The sequence below is a fragment of the Spea bombifrons genome, chromosome 3, assembly GCF_027358695.1.
Source record: "Spea bombifrons isolate aSpeBom1 chromosome 3, aSpeBom1.2.pri, whole genome shotgun sequence".
Classification (NCBI taxonomy): Eukaryota; Metazoa; Chordata; class Amphibia; order Anura; family Pelobatidae; genus Spea; species Spea bombifrons.
The window spans coordinates 23,904,095-23,920,529 of record NC_071089.1 but is presented as its reverse complement, the minus strand read 5'-3'; the positions used below and the strand labels follow the sequence as shown (position 1 = coordinate 23,920,529).

General features: G+C 39.1%; 1 protein-coding gene across 3 annotated transcripts in view; it reads right to left on the bottom strand.

The window, feature by feature from the left end:
* Positions 1-16,435, bottom strand: part of RALGAPA2 (Ral GTPase activating protein catalytic subunit alpha 2) — a 132,745-nt gene that overhangs the window by 86,216 nt on the left and 30,094 nt on the right. For 2 of the 3 annotated variants that reach the window (XM_053461337.1, XM_053461339.1), the window contains exons 8-20: positions 15,559-15,697; positions 14,584-14,783; positions 13,061-13,291; positions 11,756-11,929; positions 10,677-10,814; positions 9,833-9,981; positions 6,306-6,417; positions 5,757-5,994; positions 5,121-5,285; positions 3,218-3,358; positions 2,526-2,666; positions 780-868; positions 420-510 (exon numbers count right to left, since the gene is read on the bottom strand). In XM_053461337.1, coding sequence (XP_053317312.1) covers positions 420-510; positions 780-868; positions 2,526-2,666; positions 3,218-3,358; positions 5,121-5,285; positions 5,757-5,994; positions 6,306-6,417; positions 9,833-9,981; positions 10,677-10,814; positions 11,756-11,929; positions 13,061-13,291; positions 14,584-14,783; positions 15,559-15,697 — 2,008 coding nt within the window. The remainder of the gene's footprint in view (positions 1-419; positions 511-779; positions 869-2,525; positions 2,667-3,217; positions 3,359-5,120; positions 5,286-5,756; positions 5,995-6,305; positions 6,418-9,832; positions 9,982-10,676; positions 10,815-11,755; positions 11,930-13,060; positions 13,292-14,583; positions 14,784-15,558; positions 15,698-16,435) is intronic. The other variant, XM_053461338.1, reaches the window with a different exon arrangement.

The following is a 16,435-nucleotide window of genomic DNA, read 5'->3' as shown; positions in this document are numbered from 1 at the left end:
TGGCCCACTGCGGACGATTATTTTCGGGTGTTTTTTTCTTATTTCGGCATTTTGCCGACAATGGCCTTTTCAGCCGATATATTTCGGCCACCGATATATCGGTGCATCCCTAGTATTTCAAACTATGATGTCACTTAGGCTGGTCAAACACGTCTCTTCTACACAAAGAGTTAATCTAAAGGATAACATGGGACCTTGATGGAACATATAACATGTTGTATATTATAGAAGGGCACAAAATAACATGACATGTATGTAATGTTTTCCTCCAACCATATGTTACAGTATTGTAAGCCTCATCACAATAGGCAGTAATGCAGTCTGGATAAAAAGAAATAGAAGCACCTGCCGGGGCAGAAGTATGTGCTTCATGTTTGCCCTGTTTGGGTGACATCATGAAGGAGTTTGTACAGCCGTACCTCTCTCATGATCTGTGCTCCTTCCGTCCGAATGCTGGCAATCTGTGTCCCACTCCAACTCTGCAGGGCTGCTGCTTCGCCGGATTAATATCTGAGGAAACCGTATTTATACATTTTTTTTTTGTCCAGAATTAAAACGAGATCCAAAGGATTAATGACCATATTCGCAACAACACAATGAAAATGGTTTACAAATAGGGGTTTATTCACTAAAGAGTGAATGCACCTCAATAAGAGAGAGTGAGGTTGAACAGACATGATATTACATCAACTACAAAATGATTAACACTAAGAAAAATATATAAAATGTTGTTTTTAAATTCAACGGAAAGAGGAAAGACATGGTTGGGTGACTCTTACCACCGGACCCTCTGTGTCTTTTCTCAGGCTGTCTGGTGGTTCATTGTCTTCTGCAAAACGTTCATTTTTGGAGTCCTCAGCTTTTTGACCTATTTAGAAAACAAAGCAGTCAAAGTGTTTGTGAAGTTAGAAACTTTAAAAAAAAATTGGTTGCTAAAAGCAGACACTGAAAGTGATAAACAGACAACAAATTTAGGAAACGCCAAACACTTAAGATTTGATGAACAATACCACCATTAGCAAACACAACAATCCATAAAGCATTTTCATATCAATTTTGCTTTCAGGTTATGTAAATCATCGGCCTTATTTTCATTTAAGAGAGGATGCAGATTTTTATGATGATAATGCTTAGAGGTAATTCTCCTCAATTAATTTAAAAGGCTAAATCTGAGAGATCTGCTAATTAACGAACTTAGTATCTGAGAAAGAAGAGTGAGGCGCAGTGACGGTCCCTTCCAGGTACATGTAAGCGAGAGTCTGGTGTGCATGCATGAGAGATCTTACACTTGCTGTCTTAGTGTATGTTTAGTTTTGACCAGTAATGATCTGACATTATACTGGGGATGAGAGAAGTTTACTCGCTACATAGTAAGTCTACAGAGGCGTTCAGAGTTAACACTATCTCCCACAGATTTAATTATGCCTGAGACAGCAAGCCTCTCAAGCAAGGGTCAAGTCAGAGCTGCTTAATGACCAGTGAGATTTCTTGAATGGCATTGAGTAAATTAACTATGCATTATGCAAACAGGTAATAAATAGGACTCGGATAAATACGGATTACTGAAGTTTTGCTGCTATTTATTGATATTTATACCAATTGACTTCCTGAAGAAGGCCTAGAAGGGCGAAACGCGTCGAAAAGACTCAATTGGACTTTCTTTTATCCTGCATTTTGGTGGATTTCTACAACTAACACCTAAATATGCACTTTGATGCATGATAAACTGTGAGTGTATTTTATAAGTACATTTGTTGCTGCAATATTGCATTATTTTAATTTGTGTTTTTTAACTTCTATATTGGAACATTAAAATTTGTTTATATAGTCCAAACTGATGGGTTGGAGTTATCTCCTTTATTTGATAAATCACTATATGATTTAAGTGTCACTGTTTGGGTATATCATTTACACATTTTTTCCCTTCTATGCACCTGCGCCCCATATAAGTTTTTGGTTTGTAATAAATAGGACTCGCCAGACTTGGGTTACTTTGATGTAGTGATGGGCAGCAGGCTCCTGCGGCAGTCTGCGAGCTCTGCAGTTCAGGTAAGGGGGGGTATGAACAAGTATATGTGATTGAGGGAATGAATGAGTATCTGTGAATTATTAGTATCTGTGAATGAATGAGTATATGAATGAGGGAATGAATGTTTGTGAATGAGTAAATGAATGAGTGCGTGTGATAGCAGGGATGTGTAAGGGCTGGCACAGGGAGGCTGTAAGTGATCTGCAGACGCCATACTGCTGGCAGCATCAATGCACAAGGGGGGGCAGCTAGCCAGGTTTCAGCATGCATTGGCTGCTTATGCTTATTGAATTGTTTGTCCAATTTCGGTGTGTTAATTAATTTTAAAAAAAGTGTGGTTATTTTTTAAAAAAAAGGTAAGGACCAATTGAATGCTCCGGTTTCAGTTTCAGTCCAAAATTTTCATTTCGGTGCATCCCTAAAACTGCACGTAGTGCTTGATTTTGTTAGCATGTACGGTATAGCCTTCGAAAGACGTGCACCCTTAGTTAAATACCTTGCGTTGTGTAAGGACACGGCTGCTCTGTTAAGTTGGAAGTACTGTTGCTGCGAGTTAGCAGTTGCTGTTCTGGGTCACCGCATCCACCTATGGGTTCAGATTCGGCTACACCTTCCTGAGGCTGCATCTCATCGACTTCTGAAGAACCAGAAATAGCACAAAGGACAAAACATCAGCTTTACCATAAAATATACTGTGCACATTAATGTAATAATGATCACTTAACCCCAATCTAAGATGGTAGCATTCCAAGTTCATGGTTTCCGCAATAACAGAACACAATGATGTAACTTGTAAATACAGGAGAATAAAATCATGCTGTTCTAAACAAGGTTTTTTTAAATGTTCTAAAATAAATGGCAGAGGAAATGCTAATACATAGACTTTCATTTATTCTCACCAAGAATGCTGACGTGATCTATGAAATGTAATTTTCTTAAAATGTAGCAATACAAAAATGATATAATAAAGTCTAATTTGAGTAGTAAGAACTTTGAGAAACGCATGTTATTCCAATAATACATTGTATACTCTATATTCATCCTATGGAGGGATAACCTACCAGCACATGGAGAATAAAGATGCAGAAGTTTTAAAAAGAAGATCGGTCACATTCAATTTTACATTCTAAAGATCCAGATTAGATGAGCAGCGAGCAATCAGAGAGAACGGAAAGACAGGTACAGTACCTGAGAGTCTTTGAGAGCAAGAAGTGTGAGAGATACCAGGTAAGAGAGAGCTCACAGTGTGAAGGAGATGAGGAACACTTTTAGCTGCTGGCAAAGCCTCATAAAGGTGAACACAGTTGCTGATAGACTGACTTCGCTTAGCTTTCAGAGAATGGCGATGGAAATAAGAGAACATCAAGTCAGAGAACGCCGAACATAAAGAACACATGTACATATATGCAGAGCAAATAAGGTACAAAGGGTTAATCAGCACAATCATTTCACTGGTTTCTACTCTGATCAATAACCCCATTATACACTGTCTCTATAAAAGATCATTTTAATTCATTCTAGCACATGTGTAGAAGACAGCTTTACTTTAAACATATTAAATAAGAAGGGGTCTATTCCAATAGCCGATTGTTTCTACTCGATTGCTCAGAGTACAGCACCGGTATACCTGTGTACCCCAAGCTCTCAAATTTGTAGGTTGGATTACTTCTCATCGTACTGCTTTAGTAAACCATACAATGGCTGATTTTTAAAAACTGGAATCTCTGTAGAATAAATGTATGTAGGGGAACAGACTCCCTTAGAATTGCCACGAGGAATCAGCATGGAGTTTGAGCAGGGAAATTCACCCGGAATATTACATTTTTGACAAGAATGATTGTCTCCTGGTGTACAGGAACGAAAGTTTATTGCCAACAAGATGAGTTAAAACCAGATCATTCTCAATGCTAACCTACATTATGATACACAGCACTGTAATATATGGCCAAGGAGAAAAATATTTGGTGGCACTTTAGCGTGTGCTCTGCCATCTCATTCATGTACACAATTCATTCAACACCACCAAAACGCCAAAATTTTAATGAAATGTAGAAATCTTCATTCAGCACAAATGATGTAGAGGCCATTGGAAGAGTTGTCAGTTTACGCCTCTCGTTTTCCTAAAATTGTTAGTTTTCGTCGAGAGCCAATATCGCTGAATGCATTGGGTATGATCTCCTGCCCTTGGGCAGACAGTGAATTGTCGGAAACCTCTTGCTTTTAAATCACTGTATGCCGGCCATTCATCTGAATGTATGATGGAGCCTTAATGCACACTAACTTTGAATAATAGGAACCAGCCCCACTCACGTCATTCTACGTAGAAGGGGCAGTCTGATCCCCGGTTCAGCCCAAACCCCTATGGTCCATCAATTCTAGCCCCATGGTTCCCGTTGTATCTTCATCTTCTGACAAAGGGGGCTTATCACCTCTTAAAGCCCCCTCAGCTTCATATTTATCGTTTCCAACCATTTGACCCCTTGCTTAAACAGAGACTGCATCCGTACAAACTTCCCTGCACATGCTAAAGCAGTCTGTCAAGGTTGCAGAAGACCTTTCTGTCATGTAAGACACTCCGTTTGTTGGCATCTCCACGACAAGTTCAAAAACATCGCAAAAACTGAGGTTTCATTGAAGTTTCCCATTTAAATCTTTGTAATGGAAAAATGTATTATCACTTCTCACTGAGTGTTTAGCTTGGCATCCTTTTTGCGGACCACGTAAAACGGGGGACAATTCCCCTTTTAGCTTTGCCACCTTTCTTCATGCATGGTAGCTGCAAACAAGACGGCGTGGCTCTGTATCCATCGTTCTTCCAACAGATTATGGTGTCAGAGATGTAACTGCAGTCTATTTGATTAATATTATGTTGCAACAGAAATTTTTGGTCAACATCGTAAATATAACTTGTACCTCCTGTAACATTGTTTCTAAAGAGCAATCATAACTGCCAACATCAAAGTGGCACCAAAGCTGCTCTAGGTGGTAGAGTGTATAGCGCACGCTAAAGTGGCACCAATGTTTGTTTCCCTGGCACTTCCTCTTTAGGTCTCTACATATTCTAAGTCAGTTCTAAATACGTTACACTCACCGGTGGCTTTTTGACGCACGTTGTTCCTCGCTTTCTCCACACCTGGAGCTCCAGAGGTAGTGGCGCTGCGAAATCTCATAGGTTCATGAGCATCTGGATGGTTCCTCCAGCTGAGAGAAAACGACCTGCCAACAGCAGCCCCCTTCTGTATGTCGGGAAAACCACCTGCGCAAACGCAGAAGGAAACGCATTAACATTTATCAAGATTTTTATTCATCTCATCCTGAAATTTCAAGAGTCTTAGACCAACAGATGAGTGTATGTAGTATAAATAATACAATTATTGCATGCTTGCGGAATATATTAGCCGTGAGCTGCTTCCAGGGTGCTCAGAAAAATACCCAGTGCCTTATAGAAATAAAGTGCTACACTCCGCAAAAAGGCCCCTGCCCTCAGACTACACATAGGGAATACAAGAACAAAAAATATATAACGGTGCTAAGTTAGCTGAATAACAACGTAGCAAAAGATCTTAATTTTGGTAGAAACACAAATTGGCCACCAGAGGGCGCAAGAACACTACTGTAGTTCTTCAATGCAAAGCCAAGCAGATTTTACAGTTTATAATACATAGTGGTGTCCAAGGTGCAAGTCTACAGATTTCTGGGATCTAAAACTCCTGTAATGTAAGATCACCTTTTCCCCTCTGCTTCTTCTCTTTCTGCTCACTGAGCTTGTCCAGAGGCAAACTGCTCATATCTAATCCATAAACTGTCCGAGCTAGCACCGCAGTGAGGGAGTCCATGATTTTGGCCCACTCATTGATAAGTTCTTCCCAGTCAGTCAGCGATGATAAGACGCTCAGCAGTTCGTCCCACAATTCTCGTGATATGTAAACGCTCAGGTTGGCTCGGATCCAGGCCACAATCAGAGTCTGTCAAAGAAAAAGAAAATAAACTGTCATAAAATCTAACTATAGGAAAAAAATGTGGGTTTTTTTCTGAATTTGCATTAGTATTCGTCAAGCTAATTCTCTGATCCCATTCCAAGAAATACACTTTGATCAGTACATTAATTTCAACAATCTATTATCGTTAAACAATGACAGTTATTCAAATTTTAGAAAAATGACCAAAAATCGAACTTTTGGAAAGTTAGATTTTTACTATCTTAAAGGGATTTGCAAGATGCAACCGTACACATCTATGCATTACATGGTCAGTTCTTAAATTACAGTTGTCGTACCCGGAAAAGTACACCAGCTAAGTCTTGAGAGAACAAATCCTTCTTCAGGTTATCTCTTGGTTTCTGAACAACAGCTTCTGTGATCCGAAGCAATATTTGCAGCATTTGTTCCCTGTTTAAGTAAAATAATTAGTTTACAAGTATTCAAGGTAATGATTTACATCACTGCAAATTAGAACAGAAACAGAAAATGTCTAATTGTTTGCCATAATCTTAAAACAACATGATATTATATTTCTTAACCAAGATGGCTGTCTCTACTGTGATTACATATATCTGTCCTTTTTTGTGAAAAGAAAGAGAACGGAAAGAGAACGAGAGAGGAAAGAGAGAAAAGTAAAGAGAAAGAGAGAAAAGGAAAGAGAAAGAGAGGAAAGGAGAGAGCAAAGGAGAGAGGAAAGAACTAGAAATTCAATAGTGAGGACTATTTTAACATAAGTGTTTTTGAAGGCAGAGATCACCAAAATACATTACTTAAAAGGCATAAAGCTGACACTAGACCATATTTTTGTCTGCTGCTTGCCACTGGAACATATTGTGTTTATTGTACAAACATCTAATAAAAATCTGATAATGGGAGAAGATTAAAGAGAATATGGGCTTTAATAAGTAGTACTTAATGTTTTTCTGCACTTATTGATGAAATTGATCAAAAATAACTGCATAAGCCTTTGGGACCTACTCTTTAGTATCGGCACCCAAAATCCTGAAACAACATAATATACGGTAAATCACCTGTGCAGAATGGGAAGCTCCATGCAGGGTGGATTAAAATCAATTATTTAAAAATAATTAATAAAATGTTTTTTTTTATAACCTTTTTTATTTTAAAAATCAAATGTATTTTAATGAAATGTTTTTGGGGAAAAAAATCTATCTATTTAAGATACATTATACGGTAGTTCAAAGGTTATTCAGCATGAAACAGAGCTTAGTTATGTAGTTTTCTGATATATTGTTTAACCATTTCAGGTACTAAGCCTTGACGTTAAGCAAATACAAGAATACGTATGTTATAGAACGTTATTGCTTTAGTTAAATGAAACTATTTAAGTAGTTCTCCAAATATGAGTGATTAACCTGTTAAATCTATAATCAGTTCAGATATAGCTGATTTACTAATGTTACAGGTTATTACTCTAAATATGAAAGCTTTAACTGGTTGCAAATATTAAAGCTTATAACTACCAGCAAGAATTAATCTTTAAATTTAAAAATGATTTAAAATAGAGTCTTACTGACTAGTGATTTAAATTATTAAAATCGACTTGAATGAAATCAAATGTACCCTGGCCCCAGGAAAAAAAATATTTCTCCTACATAATGCAATGTACAGAATATAGTTTAGAATGATAAATAATTGATTAGATTTCAAACGCTCCAAAAAACTGTCCTTTATATGTAAGTCTACAGGCTGCTTAAACAACACAACACATTAAGCTTATTCTTTCCAGCAATACTAATGAAGTCCAGCTTCTACAAGGAAATCCTTATGCCCGTTGACTTTTATAAGTCTGAGTGTCTGTCTGGGTGATTATATGATAAGAAGCAGGGCGTTTGTCTAGTAAACTGTGCAAAGATAACATTCTCCGGTTCAAGACTCAAATCCTCCTTGACACGCCCTGCTCCCTTCCCATTTTCCCTTTAAAAGGGGGTGTTTCCCCGCTGCTGTCAGCGGGAACGCCCCCAATGTCAGTGGGACCGCCCCCAGCATTAGCAAGAACTCCCACCGACGTCAATGGGAACGCCCCTGGCGTCACGGGAACGCCCGCAGACGTCAGTGTGCAGTCCTGCCCGCTTTCCGGCAAGGGAAGTCACCGGGTAGCCGGAGTGAAGAAGTTCCCAGGTATGCCAGTAAGCTTCTGGTGCAAGATTTGCTTTGATGGCCTTGCATAAACCACATTTAAGTAAGTGAGATGTCTTGAACGTCGCCTCATTGAATAAACTATGGAGGGCCCACTCAGCCCTCCAGGCAGAGATATTGACCAGGGCTGTCCCTGGGTGATGTATTGTTGAAACCTCAATGCTCCTGCCAAGTCCCACTATTGTGAATGTTTCCAGAATAAAACAGACAAAAGACACCGGTGTTTATTTGCCTTTGAGCAGGTCTCTACCTAGTCCAGCAGCCGTGGCTGGAATCATGCAGACCGCTAAGAAAGTCTACGCCAATCCCCAAAAACGAAAATTCAGTGGATGAACCAAGGTCACCGAGGGTAAATAGCTATATATTCTTCAGAAAAGTTTCAAATACTTCAATTATATTTTCAAATCATGCAAATGGAATTGGGATTTGAAACGAGATAGCGAAAAGCAGGTTACATGGTACAGCTATAAAAACATTAAGATTAGCTAAAGCAAAGAGGGATGTCGGAGTGTAAATTGGCTAGACGGGATACTTTAGTATCTCCAAAAGGACACATCTTGGAAGCGTATAAAAGGACAATAACTTGGCACGGCTAAGTGCAAAATAGCACTCCATCCCTGGATAATTGTCTTTTTAATGGAAACATGTGTACAATGACAGAAAGATGGCAAGTTTCATTTCACCGCTGTTTTCCTTTTATGAGCCGTTGGACTTGGCTGAAATTTCAACTGAAATAGTGGGGAAAAAAAACATGTTTTGTGATGAGCTGGAACCAAGAACAAAACAGAATTGAATACTACACAAAAATAAAGGGAATTGAAGGAGCAGTAAAATAAAATCGGGACAAAATCACAAAAGCTTACAATTCCTTAGAAAAGTGGAAAGCGCTTTTGATGTCACCCAGTAAACATGAGTTGTAAAAGTTGGTTGTTGGTAGACAGACGCAGGGTACAGGACACACAGCACTCGGGCACGGGCACTGCCACTGCTCAGCTCGGTAGAGGAAAAGGTCCGAGCCGACACAGACTTCTTCACAATTAGTTAACGCCTTATGTTACCGAGTGCTGGGATATGACATCATACTGTGGAGCTGTCATCAGGGGGAGCACACAGAATGTGAGGAAGAACTAGGAACGAGGCCAGGACTGTTCTGCACCATCATGCTTGACCACCAGGAAAGATACTGCCTCCTAGACATTAAAGGACAGATCTGGGATAGATAAGGGTCTGTGACAAAGAAGGGGATCTTAGACAAGAGGGGGGGGGTTCTTGAGTATTGCGAGGGGTGCTAGGGAAAAATAGGTAATTCCTACATAACCTGCATTTCATACTCCTACCCTGCTTGATCTGTCATACATGAAGCAAAGAGCCACATGTACATACACTGCAAAAAACGTTTGTATGTTGAGTTTACGTTACCCTGGACTAAATACCTAAAGAGGATTTTGTGAGCATTGCGTCTATGACACAGTTGCTGAAATGTATGAATATATTCACAACATGACTACAATGCTACTCCAGTATCCCGATGTCTATGTATCAAAAATAATTGCTAGATACAAAATGCAACACTGTGGTTTATTAAGCATGACAAATTTTCTCTTTAAAAAAAATAGAACAGAGTTAAGGAAATATAATGATTTAATATACAGGGGCAACTCACCACGTCTTTTTATCCATCACAAGATCCATTATCATACGTCTGTAGATGCTTAAAACGGATTTGCAAGCCTCAACCTGCTCTTCCAAAAGCAAAGGGACCTCTGTGCAGGGCTCCAGTAAGAAAACATTGGCAGAGTTTGTCAGAAACACCTAAAGAAATACAAATCATATATTTTGATCATGTATTTACACAGTACATTTTTATGGCCCTTTACAAGTTGATGAGTTTAGAAATGCCCAATGTTTTTACGTTTTTTGCTTTTGTCCTGTAAGTTATTGGGCAATAAGTACAGCTAGCGTTTTGCTATTTCAAAACCATTTTTTTTCCAAAGCTGGTCATTCTGCCCCATGTGCTATTTCGGGTATCTTTGAAGCCGGCCAATGCCATTTACCCCATCAAACCATATATTTCTGAAAACTAGACACCCCAAGGTATTTCAAATGCTAGCATTTTAACCCTTTCCATGTATGAGATTCTACCACCAGCCTTTGCCAAAGTTTGTAGTAGTAATTGTTTTTGTATTTTTTTCACACAAATTGTACTCTGGGTAAAAATTTACAGCTTCAGGTAAACAACCCCCCCCAATGTGTGTTCAGCAACATCTCCTGAGTACAGTGATACCCCACATGCATGGGTTTGTCTGGTGTTTGTGGGCATAAAGCTATCCTGAGCTTAATAAAAGACTAAAGCCCAAAGAGGTCTCACGATAGACAGATACAATTTTTTCGATAACAGCATTTTCTTTAAACTTGAAAAGGCTGTTTCTAGGTTTTATGTCGGTTTCCTTCCTACGTCATTTTTATCATTTTGATGTTCCAAAGCTTGCACATCCGTAGTTTATTACCTGCAATGCGGCCTGATCACCAGCTTTGACATCCATGTTCTCATCCTCGCACACGCAGCCTCTGCTCACGGCGCTAGTGAAGGAGTAGGTCCTTCCCCAGCTAGAAGAACGCTTGTGTCCACTTGATTCCGCGGCGAGCTTCAACAAACACCAGCACAAATATGTTTAGTATGAAAAGTTCACAATCAGATCACTAAAAAGATCCCAAGGCCGGAATATACCGGGAATTTACAGCAAGGTTTTCTGCACTAGAGAATTACGTCTTCCCAAAAGCATTATGAATTTCATCATGTATCTAAAGAGAGTTTTAAAGTTCCTATTACTGCGTTCCAAGAAATAATTATTTAATCATGTAAAATTTTGTAGGGAATGTTTGTCACATGACACAAAAGCAGGCACTATTTTTTGCCATAAGAAAAATGCATTTAAAAACATTTAAATTCCTGCTCCACCGTACACAGGCGGCTATATTTTACTCAACTCAGACTAAAATAAAATAAGGGCAGATTATTTACCATATCTTCAGATATAGTGAATGTTCATTAAAATAACATCAGAAATGCATTGCAGACGTTGTTAATGTTGTAACTGACTACTATAGCTGAAAACGGCTAATTTTTAATAAGTGTACATATGGCCTTTATTAGCAACCATGACTTCTGTGTTCCAACGGCACGTTGTGCAACATTAATATTTTTCTTGATCCAAGGAGAAATCTGACCGGTCGCCTTTTGGAGTCATGAAGGAATTTTGTTTTTCCCTAAGTGGCAAAATCCTAAAACTAGTTTAATTGTTTTTTTTTTTTTTATCTTCTTTTGGATCAAGAGCAGTAAGCATAGGTAGAAGGGTTAAAACTGATGGACTAAATTACTATGTGTTCGCTAATTTTGCGATTATGTTACACATCCAGAAATGTCCTTTTCCACAAAAACAGTTAAGCAATGCCAAACTTTTGAACAGTAGTGTATTTTATATATATATACACACACACACACACACACACACACACACACAAAAACACATATAGCACACAGACTGATCTGATCAACTATAGATAATAATAAAAGGTAATATTTTACCGGTTTATTATCGGTTTCTGTGACAGGAGGCTCAAAAATTTCCACGTTGGGTTGTTCGGGGGAAACCTTTGACGGTTCTTCCATAAACACAGGCTTTTCTTGCAAGATCCACTTTCTGTATACCTTCACAACTTTCCTAGTGGCAGAAATGTCACAGGCAGGCAGCAAGAACGCCTGCAAAACGCAAAAGAAAAGATCACGCTTTATGCCACCGGCCAGCAGTATATTAGTGACGTTACTTATAACAAGGAATAGTTACATTCATATGGGAAAACCGTGGTGTATCGGCATCGTCAGCCGCTGCTTCAATGTACATGATAAAAAAAAAAGTTCCACAAAGCATAAGAAGTTAAATGACGAAAGGTAAAAACACGGTCATACCTGACAACATTTTATATTATTTAGAACACTGTGGGCACTTTAACATCTGGAGGAGAATTAGGATAAAAATGTGCCTTTGACATGTACTCAAACACCTGACCACTAGGTGGCTCCAATAATTATGAGAAATTCTATTTTTATGTACTATTTTATTTTTAGAGCGACACCACCATTCACAGCTCTTTGTATCTGTATCAGTATTATATATATATATATATATATATATATATATATATATATATATATAAAATCAATTTTCCAGTCCAGTAGACAGTTTGACATTACTTTTTTACATTTTATTGATGCACTGCCTACTCTCCTAACATATCGTCATCTAACAATGAACATGATAGATTTATAGGTGAAACTAGCTTATTATTAACACACTTTGTGCAACTTCATTAACAACCTCTAAGTTCATATTGTAAGCATGTTTGAGCGCGGCCCTGCTTACGTCTTGTTTCTGTAACTCAAATTGTTATGTTATACACTACATGTGACGCCACGTTTACAGCGCTGTGGAATATGATGGAGTACACAAAACTATTTCCTTACTGCATTTCTTTCAACTTTTTGTAAATTTTATTTCTAGAGTTCCATCCCTGTTCTGTGAAACACAGAATAATGGGGAGAAAATGTTTACCCCAGAGACAAATTGAAAGAAACCAATTTAGAGAACGTCGTTTTTTTATACATAAGGGAAAGTAAGGGGCAATGAAGCGACCGTGACTGAAGGCACCGGTGGGGGGCTTGTTTAAAAAAGTGATTCCGGTGTAACGGTGGACTTGGAACCATAGCAACTAATGGAATATTCCTGCTGATGTGATCACACCATTTCCACAGTAAGTTATTCTGTATCCAGATCCAGAGCCATAAAGCTAGAAGGAAAACCTAACGATGTGAAACAATGGCGAATTCACGCACCTGCCTGAACACTTCATTGACAAAATTGACGTGGCCTCGAGTAGACATGAGAATCCTCTGCACCATGTTATACTGGTGCTTCTGGTCCTCCTCGATGCTGCAGAGACTCGCGTTACTCAGCCTCCTGTCCGACAGGGTGCTGCTGTTGGAGTGGTTCTTCTCCTGCTCTGTGGGACCACTGCTCTCTACTTCCGGAGTCTTCTCTTGGTTGACGTTAGTCACAGACACGCTCTAAATGAAAAGAATACATCTCACAATGGGACTTTAGACACGGATCACTCAGCACAAAGAATTATTGGGACTTATATATTTTTTTTTTTAAGAGACCCCAGCAGCAAATCCTGGGAGCGCAGCCAATATAGATGCTGAGGCTCTTTCCACATAGAAAATAATTCTCGGGGTTTTTAGTGGATATAACTAAAATGGTGAATAAGAGGTGGCCAACGCATATTTATATGATTCAAATGTGAAACAAAACAATAAAATAAATGTGATATATCATATAATATTGAATATACTTTGCTGCCAGAAATAATATATAACCCTGTGCAAAGATGACACTCAAATAACTGAAAACACCAACCCAATGTGAAGACATTTTTGGTGAGTATTATTAGTGCATTTTGTAAGTGGAATTTTTTTTATTATTTCTTCACATTGGATTGGTTTTTTTTCCACTTATTTGAGTGTCACCTTTGCTCAGGATTATATATTATTTTTAGTGGATGTAGCTTGTTAACCAGTTCTCCCGTTAAACAGGACTCCCGGAGCACTTCTGCCAAAGGAGCACATTCTCTCCCCCGAGTGGAAGAAAGGAGGAGAGCTTGTATCTGTGGCTCCGTCTTTTTGCTGAAGTACCCTAAAAGGCCAGAATAACACAGTCAGAAACACTTCTCTTTCACCGCAAGTCTGGTTTCATTATTTTGGAAGTGCTGTGGGAGGCTTGGTTAATGGAGCCGACATTGGGAAGAAGACAGAAGAACAAAATGAGGCAAGAGACAAAGCAGAGCTGCAGGAAAGGAGACAGGGACTCTGAAGCTGCTGTGGGAGATATTAAGACACCATGTGAGCGAGAGGGTGAGAGCGTGAGCGAGAGGGTGAGAGCGTGAGCGAGAGGGTGAGAGCGTGAGCGAGAGGGTGAGAGCGTGAGCGAGAGGGTGAGAGCGTGAGCGAGAGGGTGAGAGCGAGAGCGAGAGGGTGAGAGCGTGAGCGAGAGGGTGAGAGCGTGAGCGAGAGGGTGAGAGCGTGAGCGAGAGGGTGAGAGCGTGAGCGAGAGGGTGAGAACGTGCGCGACGTGAGTGACAAAGAATTCCTCCTCTGAATGGAAAAAGCCCTCCAAAAAGCCTGGACCAAAAATTAAACAAAAAATTTGTCAGAATCGGTCCATTTGTACAAGTGTACCAAATATACACCAAGTTTGCGTATATTAACACAGACTATCACAGTTCGTGCAAACAATGACTTCCTTCCACAGCTCGCTCCAGAGGCAGGTAACAGAAGCGACGGTAATACGCGCCACTTACCTGAATGATTTTGGGCAGCACGTCTCCTCCGTTTTTAGTGCTTTGAGAAGACGGCACATACTTCTTCTCCAAAAAGAACGTGACAAGCCACTTTATAAACACAACTCTAGCTGCCATGTATGGGACTTTTGTGCTATAAACGCTTTCACTGTTACGGGTTACCGTTACATATGCCGGCTTTGGTCTGACATCAGGAATCTCTGTAACAAGTAAACTTGATGTAAATTATTAGTCCCATATTGATTTACATTTACATTTATTAGTTATGAAGCAGAAAGCTTTTGGGGCGGAATTGCAATAAGCAAAAAAATTAGCTTTTATTATGAAGCAATGAGCTAACCCCTACATGAAAAACGGTCACAAGGGACTATAGAAAGCGTTATTCACTAGAGTAAGGAAAGCCAGGATTTCAACCTACTACTTTACTATGCATTATGAAGGGTCAATCCTGACTAAAGGAGCAGAGTCTGTCCAACACAATACATACACTCAGATATAAAGTATGCATCATACAGGGCCAACAAAGCTGTCCTTTTGGCTTCTATGTTACCATTCATAAAGCTCAGGTATATTAAGGATGCAAACTTCAGCTTCATTGAGACTAAAATATTTTCCATTTTTTGATCATGTTTTAATGAAAGTACAGAACTTTATTTTTCCTCATGAATCATTGCAAATTTGCAGGATCATATATGATGTCACTGAAAATCTGCCGGCTGCTGAACTACATGCTCGCTCCTGGCAGACAAGTAATTGTCAAAGCACATTTTTACTATTAAAGGTCTTCTCTTTGACCCCATCCCATAAGAGGCTGGTCCAAATAGATACCGTATGTAGGCTACCATGTTCTAGAGCTAGCAGAAGCAGGCGTGTTAAAACCGCGTGTGAATCATGTGGGCATCGCACACCCTGTCAGATACTAATCAATAATAAAATATTTCAATCTAGCTTTGTATTAAAAAAAGACAAACTCACCAAGTACGGGTTTATAAAGGTTAGTTAATTTAGTAAATGATGGGAACAAGTGATGGAGATAATACTTCCGAAATAAGTTAAACAGAAACGTGAAGCCTGTGTCTTGGTTTTCCTTATTTCTCCAGGATAAACTTGCAGCCTTGGAAACAAAGGGGAAAAATATTTATTAAATATCAGACCTGGTTTCCGAGATCACATGTGCACCACATTATGTACACCTTTTGTAAACCCTTACTGATCTTTTCAAGTGTCTGAGGACGCAGAGTACAGAGATTTGCCTCTGTCTCACTATGGGACAGCATCTTCTGTGTCAGGCATATATATAATAACAGTGTAAATTGCTTTATTACGCATTATTCTTTAGGGGGTGTCAGGGACGCTATACTGTCCCTTTATAGGTGAACAGGGAGGAACTGAGAGTTTGTTGCCTCGAACCCTACACTGTCTCAAACCCAGATATCTCACCTTTCCCTAGATCTTACATGTAAAAGATTAGTACACTTCATAAGTCCAAGTGCTGTTTAGTGGTTAAGAGAATAAATTGATATGTAAGAGAATTGCACTATATTTGAGCAGCCCATTACAAAATCTCTCCAGAACAGATTGATTCATCATCAAAAAGAATAAGCAAAGTTTCTCCTGGTCGATCTAGTGCCAAAAGCCGTAATGGCGATCACTTGCCTCCAATTGTTTTTCCTAAATTTATATATATATATATTTTTTATTTTTACAGAGTCTTCGGAAATACAAGTAGCTTTCATTTTAGGTCTGTGCAAAGCAGGAAGGTTGAATAATACTTTATGCCAAGCATTATATGAAAGATAGAAGCATGATGAACCTTCTACTGGCCAGTGTACAGCATGTTAAGAAGCTACAT